This window comes from Ovis canadensis, chromosome 25, assembly GCF_042477335.2.
Source record: "Ovis canadensis isolate MfBH-ARS-UI-01 breed Bighorn chromosome 25, ARS-UI_OviCan_v2, whole genome shotgun sequence".
NCBI classification, from domain to species: domain Eukaryota; kingdom Metazoa; phylum Chordata; class Mammalia; order Artiodactyla; family Bovidae; genus Ovis; species Ovis canadensis.
The window spans coordinates 47,486,328-47,499,402 of record NC_091269.1 but is presented as its reverse complement, the minus strand read 5'-3'; the positions used below and the strand labels follow the sequence as shown (position 1 = coordinate 47,499,402).

Below are 13,075 nucleotides of genomic sequence, written 5' to 3'. Positions count from 1 at the left end.
ATATGCACCATGCTCTACATTATGTCCCCACGACTTATTTATTTTACGATGAGAAGTCAGTGCTTTTTGACAAATCCCTCCACCTCCCCACCTCTGACATCCACCCAACTGTCCTCTATACCTATGAATTCATTTTTCAAAAGATTCCACATATAAACCATACAATATTTGTCTTTCTTTGACTTATTTCACTTAGCATAAGCCCTCAAGGTCCATCCATGTTATTACAAATAGCAGACTTTTCTTCTTTTCTATGGCTGAATAATATGTATCTCACATCTTCTTTATCAATTCACCCATTGATGAATACTTAGATTGTTTCCGTATCTTGACTACTGTAAACAATGCTGCAATGATCATGGGGTGCAGATAGATTTTCAAGATGAGTAATTTTGTTTCCTTAACATAAATACCCAGAAGTTGAATTGCTAGATAATGTGACAGTTCTATTTTCAATTCTTTGAGGAAGCTCTGAAAAGATAGGATAAACGCTTAACTCTTTTCTTTAAATTTTCCATTACCAGAGTAAGGGGCTGGGGACCTAGTTAACACCAAGGGTGATCAATGAAGTTTTGTTTAAAGTTACCCACTCTTTTGAGAATGTCATCACAACTAGGGTACTCCTTAATTTTTCTAAGTCCCCAAGGAAGCCTGTGAAACAGCACACAGCGTATTTCAAAAGTTTGTCTCTGGAAGTAAAGTGTGAACTGTTAGTTGCTCAGTCACACCCGACTCTGCAACCCCGTGGATTGCAGTTCACCAGGCTCCTCTGTCCATGGGATTTTCCAGGCAAAGATACTGGAGTGGGTTGCCATTTCCTTCTCCAGGGGATTTTTCCAACCCAGGGATCGAACCTGGGTCTCCTACACTGCAGGCAGATTCTTTACAGACTGAGTTCTGGGAACAAGCAAAAATCAGTTTCCTGAAGAAATTCATTTACCAATCAAATGATATTCATAGACTTGAATGTGAAGGGTTGAAAGGAACTTTTTATAGGTTCATCAAGTCCAACAGATACTGAATCTCCCTATACACTATCTCACCAAGCTCTGTACCTTCCAAGGGGTGAGGGATAAATGGGTATCAGCTAGAGTTCTGTTTTTATTATAAAGTAAATGCAAGTTTACTTATAATACATTTAACTGTCAGCATTGAACTCTTAATTATTACCATGATGATGAAATGGCACATAAAGTAGGCTCATACTGGTTAGACCTGGAAGAAACCTAGGAGGCCACCAAGTCCAAGGAAGGCAAGTTTGAAAAGATATTCCCACAAAACAGACTGCAAAAAACAGATGCTTCTGGTACCTTACTTCCTAACACATGAACATTCTGCAGAATTAACAAAAACATGGTTCTGTAGAAGCACCCACTCAAGTAAGTTAGAAATAAGGCACCAATATGGGTAAAATGTTGCATCTGTTCAATGAAAATAATAAAACATAAGGAAGATAAAAATAAAGGAACACTTTTTGCTTTATTTTGAATTGTGATATATCATATAGATACCGAAAACTGCAAAAGCCTATGTATAATTACAAAATAACCACTCATGTAACTGAACAGTTAAATCAAGAAATAGAACATTATTAACACTTTAGAAGTCCCTGCATTCCTCTCCCTCATATAGCCCTCCTTTGTCATCCTCGAAACACTACTATTCAGACTTCTGTGTTCATTATTTCCTTGTTCACCTTTATATTTTTACCTTACAGGCATCCTTAAACCACACAATTTATTTCTACATGGTTTTGAACTTTAAATAATGGAATCTACCTACATATGATGAATGAGATGGTTAGATAGCATCACCAACGCAACGGACATGAATTTGAGCAAACTCTGGAAGTCATGAAGACAGGGAAGCCTGCCATGCTGCAGTTCATGAGGTCGCCAAAAGTCAGACAGGACTTAGCAACTGAACAACAACAACCTATATATCTCTATCATTCACTTCCCTAATTATTTTTGAGATTCATTTTTTTTTTAATTCATAAAATTGACCATTTTAAAATGAGATATTCTCCTTCCTTTTTACTACTAATATTCAACTGATGATTATACCATGATTGTTTTTATCCATTCCAATGTAGGTAGATAAATGATATCATGAACAATGTTGATATCAGTATTCTTGTATATAGATCCTAGTGTACAAGGGTATAAGTTTCTTTAGGGAACATATTGGGAGGCAGTGAAACTGCCTATCTTCTACTTTACTAATGACACATTGTTTCTCAAAGTGGTTGTACCAATTTACATTCCCAACAACAGCATATGGGTGTTCCAGTTACTCCACATCCACATCAACAACTGACAACATCAGACTTCTTAATTTAGGAGTTTATAATAGAACAATTTCTACTTTTCTGGTGGCTAATGACATAGAGCACTTTCTCACAGGTTTACTGGCTATTTGGATTTCCTCTCCTTTCAATTGCCTATTCAAATTCTTTGCCTCTTTTGTTTTTTAACAGAATGGTCATGTTATTCTTAATGACTTGTAGAGGTTCTTTTTTTTTTTTTTTTCTGTCTTATGTATCAGCCTTTACTTTTACTTAGGACTTGACAAGAAGCTTTAACTAATCAAAAGTTAGTAACTCTGCTTAGTTTACATAGGATGGGTCAAAATGCTTAGAAATTTAAATTTAAAATGCTGAAATATGTTACAATATTTTTTTTTAAGTTTTTATCTACTGTTATTGCTGAGCAAAAGTATTTAGTACATAATCCAGACTCATGCATGCTAAGATCAGAATGTTTCTAAATCATTTCCACTCTGAAAAACAAAATTCAGAAGTCATAGTTTGATTAAAAATTATGTCAAAAATGTTTAACACCAATGAATAAAATCAAGAATAGAAAACTTGAGTGTTGAAAAATGAAAAACTGAAATTTCAACTATAAACAGAGCTTTATATATTTTAAAATTTCCTTCTATGATCACTATTTTTCCTTTTCTAACAAAAAGACTATTCTGCTTAGCAATAGAAGAATGTTTAATTACTTACTTAATAAATGCTGGTGGCATATCTCTCTTCAAAATCTGATCCTCAGTGGTTTGAACAGTCTCTTTTCCAACCTACAGGGAAAAAAGATTCACAATTCAATTATAAATTCTCAGACTTTTAAAACTACTACTTAAACATATGGGAAACATCACAATCTATCATTTAAGCTTCTGGATTCAAAGATAATTTCTAGTTTTCTTTTTTAATTATCAGGATTGCTCCTATATTTCCTTCCATAATACAGTTGGATAACAATATGGAGTGCAAACATAAAATATAACCCCTTCTCTAGAGTAATTAATTTGAAGGCATCATTGAGCACACTGAGTGAAATAAAGAAATTCATCATTGAGAATATGTATGTGTGTACTTATTTATGTTTAATCATAAACTGCCACATCTCTGAAAGACTACACGAAGTACATGAAAATCCAGTTAGGTAGGTTAAAATGTCTATTCAGAAAATAATTGACATTACTGGAACTGGGAAAATATATAAAGCAATTATAACTGAAACTAGAACCAAATACATGAAAATACACAGCTTAACTAGTAATCAACATGATATTTTCCCTAATCACCAGTTCAGTCGCTCAGTCATGTCTGACTCTTTGCAAGCCCATGGACTGCAGCACACCAGGCTTCCCTGTCCATCACCAACTCCCAGAGCTTACTCAAACTCATGTCCATCAAGTCGGTGATGCCATCCAACCTTCTCATCCTCTATCGTTCCCTTCTCGCACTTTCAATCTTCCCCAGCATCAGGGTCTTTTTCAAGGAGTCAGTTCTTCCCATCAGGGGGCCAAAGTACTAGAGTTTCAGCTTCAGCATCAGTCCTTCCATTGAACATTTGGGATTGACTGGTTTGATCTCCTTGCAATCCAAGGGACTCTCAAGAGTTCTCCAACACCACAGTTCAAAAGCATCAATTCTTTGGTGCTCAGCTTTTGTTACAGTCCAACTCTCACATTCACACATGACTACTGGAAAAACCATAGCTTTGACTCCTGGAACCTTTCTTGGTAAAGTAATGCCTCTGCATTTTAATATGCTGTCTAGGTTGGCCATAGCTTTTCTTTCAAGGACAAAACATCTTTTGATTTCATGGCTGCAGTCACCATCTGCAGTGATTTTGGAGCCCAAGAAAATAAAATCTGTCACTATTTCCATTGTTTCCCCATCTATTTGCCATGGAACGATGGGACTTCGTTTTTTGAATGTTGAGTTTTAAGTCAACTTCTCACTCTCCTGTTTCACTCTTATTAAAGGCTCTTTAGTTCTTCTTCGCTTTCTGCCATAAGGGTGGTGTCATCTGCATATCAGATGTTATTGATATTTCTCCTGACAATCTTGATTTCAGCTTGTGCTTCATCCAGCCTGGCATTTCACATACTCTGCATATAAGTTAAATAAGCACGGTGACAATATACAGCTTTGAGGTACTCCTTTCCAGATTTGGAACCAGTCTGTTGTTCCATGTCCAGTTCTAAGCGTTGCTTCTTGACCTGCATTTCTCAGGAGGCAGATTTCTCAGGAGGCAGGTCAGGTGGTCTGGTATTCCCATCTCTTGAAAAATTTTCCACAGTTTGTTGTGACCCACACAGTCATAGAGCAACTTGAAATAATATATAATGCTACATGCTGTAATGGAATAGACAGTTTTACCCCTTGCTAGTGGCAATGTAAACTGGTACATTCTCTTTGGAAAAGCATTTGCTAACATGTGTTAAGCGAAAAGCAAAGGAGAAAAGGAAAGATATTCCCATTTGAATGCAGCGTTCCAAAGAATAGCAAGGAGAGATAAGAAAGCCTTCCTCAGTGATCAATGCAAAGAAATAGAGGAAAAGAACAGAATGGGAAAGACTAGAGATCTTTTCAAGAAAATTAGAGATACCAAGGGAACATTTCATGCAAAGATGGGCTTGATAAAGGACAGAAATGGTATGGACCTAACAGAAGCAGAAGATATTAAGAAGAGGTGGCAAGAACACACAGAAGAATTGTACAAAAAAGATCTTCACGACCCAGATAATCACGATGGTGTGATCGCTCACCTAGAGCCAGACATCCTGGAATGTGAAGTCAAGTGGGCCTTAGGAAGCATCACTACGAACGAAGCTAGTGGAAGTTATGCAATTCCAGTTGAGTTATTTCAAATCCCGAAAGATGATGCTATGAAAGTGCTGCACTCAATACGCCAGCAAATTTGGAAAACTCAGCAGTGGCCACAGGACTGGAAAAGGTCAGTTTTCATTCTAATCCCAAAGAAACGCAATGCCAAAGAATGCTCAAACTACTGCACAGTTGCACTCATCTCACACGCTAGTAAAGCAATGCTCAAAATTCTCCAAGCCAGGCTTCAGCAATACGTGAACCATGAACTTCCTGATGTTCAAGCTGGTTTTCGAAAAGGCAGAGGAACCAGAGATCAAATTGCCAACATCCACTGGATCATGGAAAAAGCAAGAGAGTTCCAGGAAAACATCTATTTCTGCTTGATTGACTATGCCAAAGCCTTTGACTGTGTGGATCACAAGAAACTGTGGAAAATTCTGAAAGAGATGGGAATACCAGACCACCTGACCTGCCTCCTGAGAAATCTGTATGCAGGTCAGGAAGCAACAATTAGAACTGGACATGGAACAACAGACTGGTTCCAAATAGGAAAAGGAGTACGTCAAGGCTGTATATTATCACCCTGCTTATTTAACTTATATGCAGAGTACATCATGAGAAATGCTGGGCTGGAGGAAGCACAAGCTGGAACCAAGATCGCCAGGAGAAATATCAATAACCTCAGATATGCAGATGACACCACCCTTATGACAGAAAGTGAAAAGCAACTAAAAAGCTTCTGGATAAAAGTGAAAGAGAAGAGTGAAAAGTTGGCTTAAAGCTCAACATTCAGAAAATGAAGATCATGGCATCTGGTCCCATCACTTCATGGCAAATAGATGGGGAAACAGTGGAAACAGTGTCAGACTATTTTGGGGGACTCCAAAATCACTGCTGATGGTGACTGCAGCCATGAAATTAAAAAATGCTTACTCCTTGGAAGGAAAGTTATGACCAACCTAGATAGCATATTCAAAAGCAGAGACATTACTTTGCCAACAAAGGTCCATCTAGTCAAGGCTATGGTTTTTCCTGTGCTCATGTATGGATGTGAGAGTTGGACTGTGAAGAAAGCTGAGCGCCGAAGAATCGATGCTTTTGAACTGTGGTGTTGGAGAAGCCTCTTGAGAGTCCCTTGGACTGCAAGAAGATCCAACCAGTCCATCCTAAAGGAGATCAGTCCTGCATGTTCAATGGAAGGACTGATGCTGAAGCTGAAACTACAACACTTTGGCCACCTCATGCAAAGAGTTGACTCATTGGAAAAGACCCTGATGCTGGGAGGAATTGGGAGCAGGAGGAGAAGGGGACCACAGAGGATGAGATGGCTGTATGGCATCACCAACTCAATGGACAGGAGTTTGGGTAAACTCCAGGGGATGGTGATGGACAGGGAGGCCTGGCGTGCTGCAATTCATGGGGTCGCAAAGAGTCAGACACAGCTGAGCGACTGAACTGAACTGAATATGTGTTAAGAAACGAATCTGTCCTATCTAAGAATTCCAGTTATGAGAATATACCCTATAAGCAATAATACCAAGTGTGGTAATCACAATATTTCTAAAAATATTCACTATCATGCTAGTTAAAAAAGTAAAAACATTTTTTAAAAACTTATCCAACAATGCGGAACAGGTAATTAAATTAAGATATATCTTTAGCCTTAGTACTATGCAGCCATTAAAACAATGGTTATAAAGACTCAGCACTATAGGAAAATGTTTATTATGTTATAATTCATTCAAAAGGATAAATAAAAAATCATAAGTACACTATGATTAAAACAAACCACAAAATCACTATCATAAGGCCAAAACCCTGAAAGAATATAAAACAAAATGTGTTTATTAATACTTGCAAAATTTTGAGTGAATCTGTATCTGTATGCTCTGTCTTCTAATTTTCTGAAATGTGAATATAAAATTTTTATTTTTTAAAAAGTAATATTAACATATTACTCTGGGTTACTTAGGTGCAGTTATTTCCTATCAAATGATTTTAGTAATTATCTGTCATTTTATACCAAAATCTTTCCAAAAAGTAATGGTTAAAAAAATTTTTTTAATTTAAAATACTGTCACATTAACCAGATTGTGTGTATCTGTACATGTATTTACTACACTACAAATGATATGTATACTTACCCTTTCTTCAAAATCATTCCTATGTAGGGCTTGGATGTCAATTTTTCTTTAACTATATCATATTATAATATAGAAGAAACAAACTTTGATATAAGGGGTAGTGAAATTTACCCTATTATCAATATAAAATTATTTAGGAATGTTAAATCACAAAATACAAACCAGATTTCAATGCAGAAATTTATGAAAATTTTAAAACCCAGATAGAAATTTTCTCAATCATATTATTTAACTTTTTATTGAGTTTAAAGAAGAAAAACTAGTTTAAAAAATCCCAAATGCACAGTAAAGAAGCTAAAATAAATAATAAATAATTCTCAAGAATTACCAGTCAGGCATGAGCTAATGAATACAAGTTTTTTCTCTCATATTAATAGCTCAGAAAAAAGAAAGACACATATACCACTGTGTAATAGCCAGTGCTTTTGTAGACAATAGACAGTCTGTATCATAATAAAAGCCTTTCAGATCAGCAGCTAGTTCTCTAGAGTTTCTCAGATCAAAACATGACAGAATATTTCCAGATGTATTGTTCACCAGAGTTTCCAACAAAACTTAGCCATTCAAAAAGCTGTAGGCCATGACTTCAAGAAGGAAAAGATGAAGTTCAGCAAAAAAGTCACTAGTTCATTCTAAGCATAAAGGGCTTAGAAAGATACTCACACTTAGATAAATGGCAATCCCTTTTATCTTATACACCATGTGTACACATACAGAGCGAGAGCTAGAGAGAGGCAAGAGCAGAGAAAGAGTGAGCGAACTGGGGGAATGGGGGGAGTTCCTCTTATATCTCCTTTAGAAAGTATTCAGTTATTCAACATTATTAACATTTACTGAATGCAACTGCATGTGCAGTCACTGTCTAGGTACTTTACACAAAGCAGAAGTAAAAATAAAGTTTCCTGCCTTCATGGAAGTTATATCCTAGTGGGAGTAGACAGAGATAGCACAAAAGTAAACACATAAATAAACAACAACAAAAGAAGTCATGCCAGGTATTAGTAAAGATGATGCTATAAAGAGTATGTGGTTGGAGTGAAAAGAGAAAGAAAGAATAAAGTGAAAATGTTAGTAGCTCAGTTGAGTCCAACTTTTTGCGACCCCATGGACTACAGTCTACCAGGTTCTTCTGTCCATGGAATTCTCCAGGCAAGAATACTGGAGTGGGTAGCTGGGAGCCACAGAGAGGACAAAGAAGTAACACTGGAGCTGAGACTCGGAAGCTGAAGAAGAGCTACTCATGCAGGAGCTGGGAAAGAATAATCCAGAGGGGGAAGCAAGAAAAAGACCCAACGCAGGAAAGTTTGGGTATACCCAAAGAGCCCTAAACAGGCCAGAGTGGCTAAAGCTCAGTGAGGAGGGGTATGGTGATAAGGCTGGGTTTTCAGAAGAAAGCAGGAGGGTTAGATCACAAACAGCTTTTTAAGGTCAGGTTAAGATATTTGGAATCTTTTCTAAGTATAACAAGAAGCAGGAGAGCTAAACAAGAGATTGACTTGATCTGATTTCTTTTTTAAGTTTTGGCTGCACTGGGTGGAATCTTCCCAATCCAGCGATCAAACCTGTGTCTCCTGAACTGGCAGGTGGATTCTTATCCACTGGGCAACCAGGGAAGTCCTGATTTTTTTTTTTTAAGGTCATTTTGCCTGTTATAAGGAAAAGTGATCTTTGCAGGCAAGGGGAAGCAGAATGACCAGTTAGGAGGCTACTGTAGTCATGCAGAGGAATGATAGCAGTGACTTAAAACAAGACATGAAAGTAGAAATGGAGAATTCATTTTCTTGGAGAGTTAATGGGACTTGCTCTTGGAACGGGTGAAGTAGGGGTTAACGAGTGGACTGAGAGAAAAAAAAAATTTGAAAAGACATGTAGGTCAATTAAGTAAAATGTCTCCAAAGGCAGCAATGCCAGAAGGCTGATATATAGCAAAGATTTAAGATAAAAAGATACAACAGTCATGAATACACCAGGCAAAACAATGAAATAGCTTTTCAAATATCAAGTATTCTGACCCCAGCAGAGGTAATTACTAACGAATGAGTTCTATTGGGACTTCTTTGGTGGTCCAGTGGCTAAGACTCTGAGCTCCCAATGCAGGTGGCCTGAGTTCAGTCCCTGGTCAGGGAACTAGATCCCACATGCCACAGCTAAAGAACCCACATGCTTCAGTGAAGACAGAAATCACACAGGCTGCAACTAAGACCTGGCAAAGCCAAATAAATAAATTTTTTTTAATGAATTCTATTAAAATATTTTGTCTCTTTTGTAAAGAAAAAGGTAAATGAAGAAGAGAAATAGACAATATAAACATACTCAAGGGCTACTTATTTAAAAGCTATTTTTAAGTACTTAAGTGATGGGTACTAAATCTGATTATTTTAAGCTGCATTCATAACCGCAGTGATAGTATCCATAATTGCTCTCATCTTCAATACACTCAGCTTATAATTAGGTTACATACAATGAATGGTCCTATTTTTAAGGTACACATAAAACACGTTTATGTAGAATGAATGCCATTTCTACTTGGGGAATTGATTTTTGGCAATGCTGTCCAACAGAACTTTCCATTATGATGGAAATGCTCTATTTATGTTCTATTTAATTTGTGCCACCCAACACAGCAGCCATTAACCAAGTATGGCTACTGAGCACTTGAAATATGGCTAGTGTAAGTAAGGAATTGAATTATTACTTTTATTTCAGTTTCATTAAATTTAACCTGTTTTATTAAGACTTTTTCATTGGAATATAATTGCTTTACGATGTTTTGTTCCAAACTGGGAAAGGAGTACATCAAGGCTGTATATTATCACCCTGCTTATTTAACTTATATGCAGAGTATAAGAGTACCTCAGAGTACATTTCACAGAGTACCTCATGTGAAATGCCAGGCTCGATGAAGCACAAGCTGGAATCAAGATTGCCAGGAGAAATATCAATAACCTCAGATATGCAGATGACGCCACCCTTATGGCAGAAAGTGAAGAAGAACTAAACAGCCTCTTGATGAAAGTGAAAGAGGAGAGTAAAAAAGTTGGCTTAAAATTCAACATTCAGAAAACTAAGATCATGGCATCTAGTCCCATCACTTCATGGCAAATAGATGGGAAAATAATGGAAACAGTGACAGACTTTTATTTTCTTGGGCTCCAAAATCACTGCAGATGGTGATTGCAGCCATGAAATTAAAAGATGCTTGCTCCTTGGAAAGAAAGTTATGACCAACCTAGACAGCATATTAAAAAGCAGAGACATTACTTTGCCAACAGAGGTCCATCTAGTCAAAACTATGGTTTTTCCAGTAATAATGTATGGATGTGAGAGTTGGACTATAAAGAAAGCTGAGCACCAAAGAATTGATGCTTTTGAACTGTGGTGTTGGAGAAGACTCTTGAGAGCCCCTTGGACTGCAAAGAGATCAAACGAGTCAATCCTAAAGGCATCAGTCCTGAATATTCATTGGATGAAGGACTGATCCTGAAGCTGAAATTCCAATACTTTGGCCACCTGATGCGAAGAACTGACTCATTTGAAAAGACCCTGATGCTGGGAAAGATTGAAGGCAGGATGAGAAGGCGACAACAGAGGATGAGATGGTAGAATGGCATCACCCATTCAATGGACATAAGTTTGAGCAAGCTCTGGGAGTTAGTGATGGACAGGGAAGCCTGGCATGCTGCAGTCCATGGGGTCTCAAAGAGTCGGACACAACTGAAGGACTGAACTGAAACTGTTGTATTAGTTTCTGTTGTACAATAAAGTGAATCAGCTCTGTGTATACATACATATAACTCCCACTTGGACCTCCCTCCCACTCCACCCCACCCATCTAGGTCATCGCAGAGCACCAAGCGGAGCTCCCTAGGCTATACAGGGAGCTATCTATTTTACACATGGTAGTGCTTTACGTCGGGGATGAATTGGTAGATGTGACTATTTTTTAAACAGTCATTTTAGGTTTACAACAAAATTAAGGAAAAGATACAGAGATTTCCCATACAGTCCCTGCCCCCATACCAATTCAGTTCAGTTCAGTCGCTTAGTCATGTCTGACTCTTTGCAACCCCATGGACTGCAGCACACCAGGCTTCCCTGTCCATCACCAACTCCTGGAGCCTACCCAAACTCATGTCCATTGCGTTGGTGATGCCATCCTACTATCTCATCCTCTATCGCCCCCATACCAATAGCCTCCCCTATTATCAACACCCCCCACCAGAATGGTACATTTGTTAAAACGGATGAGTCTACCACTGACACATCATAATCACCCCAAATTCATAGTTTAAATTACACTCCTCTCTTGGTGTTACACATTCTATGGATTTAGACACATGTATATTGACAGGTATCCATCATCATGGTATCAAGCAGGGTATTGCCCTAAAAATCCTGTGTTCTGCCTTTTCATCCCTCTCTCCATCCAAAACCCCTGGAAAACACTGACCTTTTTACTGTTTCTACAGTTTTGCCTTTTCCTGAACATCATATGCTGGGAGGGATTGGGGGCAGGAGGAGAAGGGGATGACAGAGGATGAGATGGCTGGATGTCATCCTGGACTCGATGGACGTGAGTCTGAGTGAACTCCAGGAGTTGGTGATGGACAGGGAGGCCTGCCGTGCTGCAATTCATGGGGTCGCAAAGAGTCAGACACAACTGAGCGACTGATCTGAACTGAACTGAACATCATATAGTTAGACTCACATGGCATGTAACCTCTTTAAACTGTCTTCTTTCATTTAATGTGAATTTATGGTAGCTGTGGCTAGCAGCTACCATACTGGACAACTTAGGACTATGGAACTTGCACTGTTTCCTAAACTGGTCTTCCTGCCTCCAGGATTCCTTAATTCACTCTTCATACATCTGGTAGATAAATGTTGCTTTTTGCCTTTGCTACTTGGTGTCTTCACAAAAGAAGTGAGCTGGGCCTGGAGAGACCGCAATTACCAGGTGGAGGAGAGAGGGATCAGACAGACCAAGCACAAAGAAGAGCACAGGTCAAGGCTCAGAAGTGTTTGAGCACACAGTTAATAACTAGACAAGAAAAACAGGCTGGTGTGGCTTCAGCAAAGGAAATGAAGTTGGAAAGGCAAACTGGAGTCAGCCTAGGAAGGGCTTTGTATGTCAAAGTGAAGGCAGAGAGGATTATGTAACTTACCCTGCCCATGTATTCAAAGGCTGTCATCCTTTGTACTAGATCTGGATCTTTTCAATTTGGTGTTCCATCACTTTATCAAGTATCAAGTCAAGAACTTCAAAGAAGCCAGTTTCTAAAGATATGCAGGACCAGAAAGGCATCTCCTATGTGTCAACAGCTGACAAAGTCTACAGAGAGCCAGAGACAAAACTTCCTGTTTTTAAGCCATCAACCAGGAGATAACACTTTCCTTCTCTCTCCCCACACTATCAAAACAGAAATAGTTTCTACAGGAGCCATAAAAAGAATAGAACAATTCAGAAAGGGATTCACAAAATGCCCTTTGTTAACTAGTAAGAATCTTCACGGCTTGTAGGGAAACATTATTCCTGGAAATCAACGTTAATATGGGGAAGCGTATGATTTCCTAATACAGGCTACAACTGAGCAAACAGGAGGGTCATTGGTAATCTTGACAAATGCTTCTTGAACCTGTACAGTACCAGGTCATCAAGATTCTTGACTAATTATGTCAAATGTTTGCTACATACATGTTAAGAGCACATGTGTGGGAATTTGGTGATTTGATTACTAGTTACAGCTTTTCCCAGGCAAGAATACTGGATTACCATTCCCTGCTGCAAATAAATGACTATGTG

General features: G+C 38.2%; 1 protein-coding gene across 4 annotated transcripts in view; it reads right to left on the bottom strand.

Annotated features, from left to right (window-relative positions):
* The window catches only part of VCL (vinculin), a 112,287-nt gene that overhangs the window by 65,828 nt on the left and 33,384 nt on the right, over window positions 1-13,075 (bottom strand). For all 4 annotated transcript variants that reach the window (XM_069572158.1, XM_069572160.1, XM_069572159.1 and 1 more), the window contains exon 2: window positions 3,014-3,084. In XM_069572158.1, coding sequence (XP_069428259.1) covers window positions 3,014-3,084 — 71 coding nt within the window. The remainder of the gene's footprint in view (window positions 1-3,013; window positions 3,085-13,075) is intronic.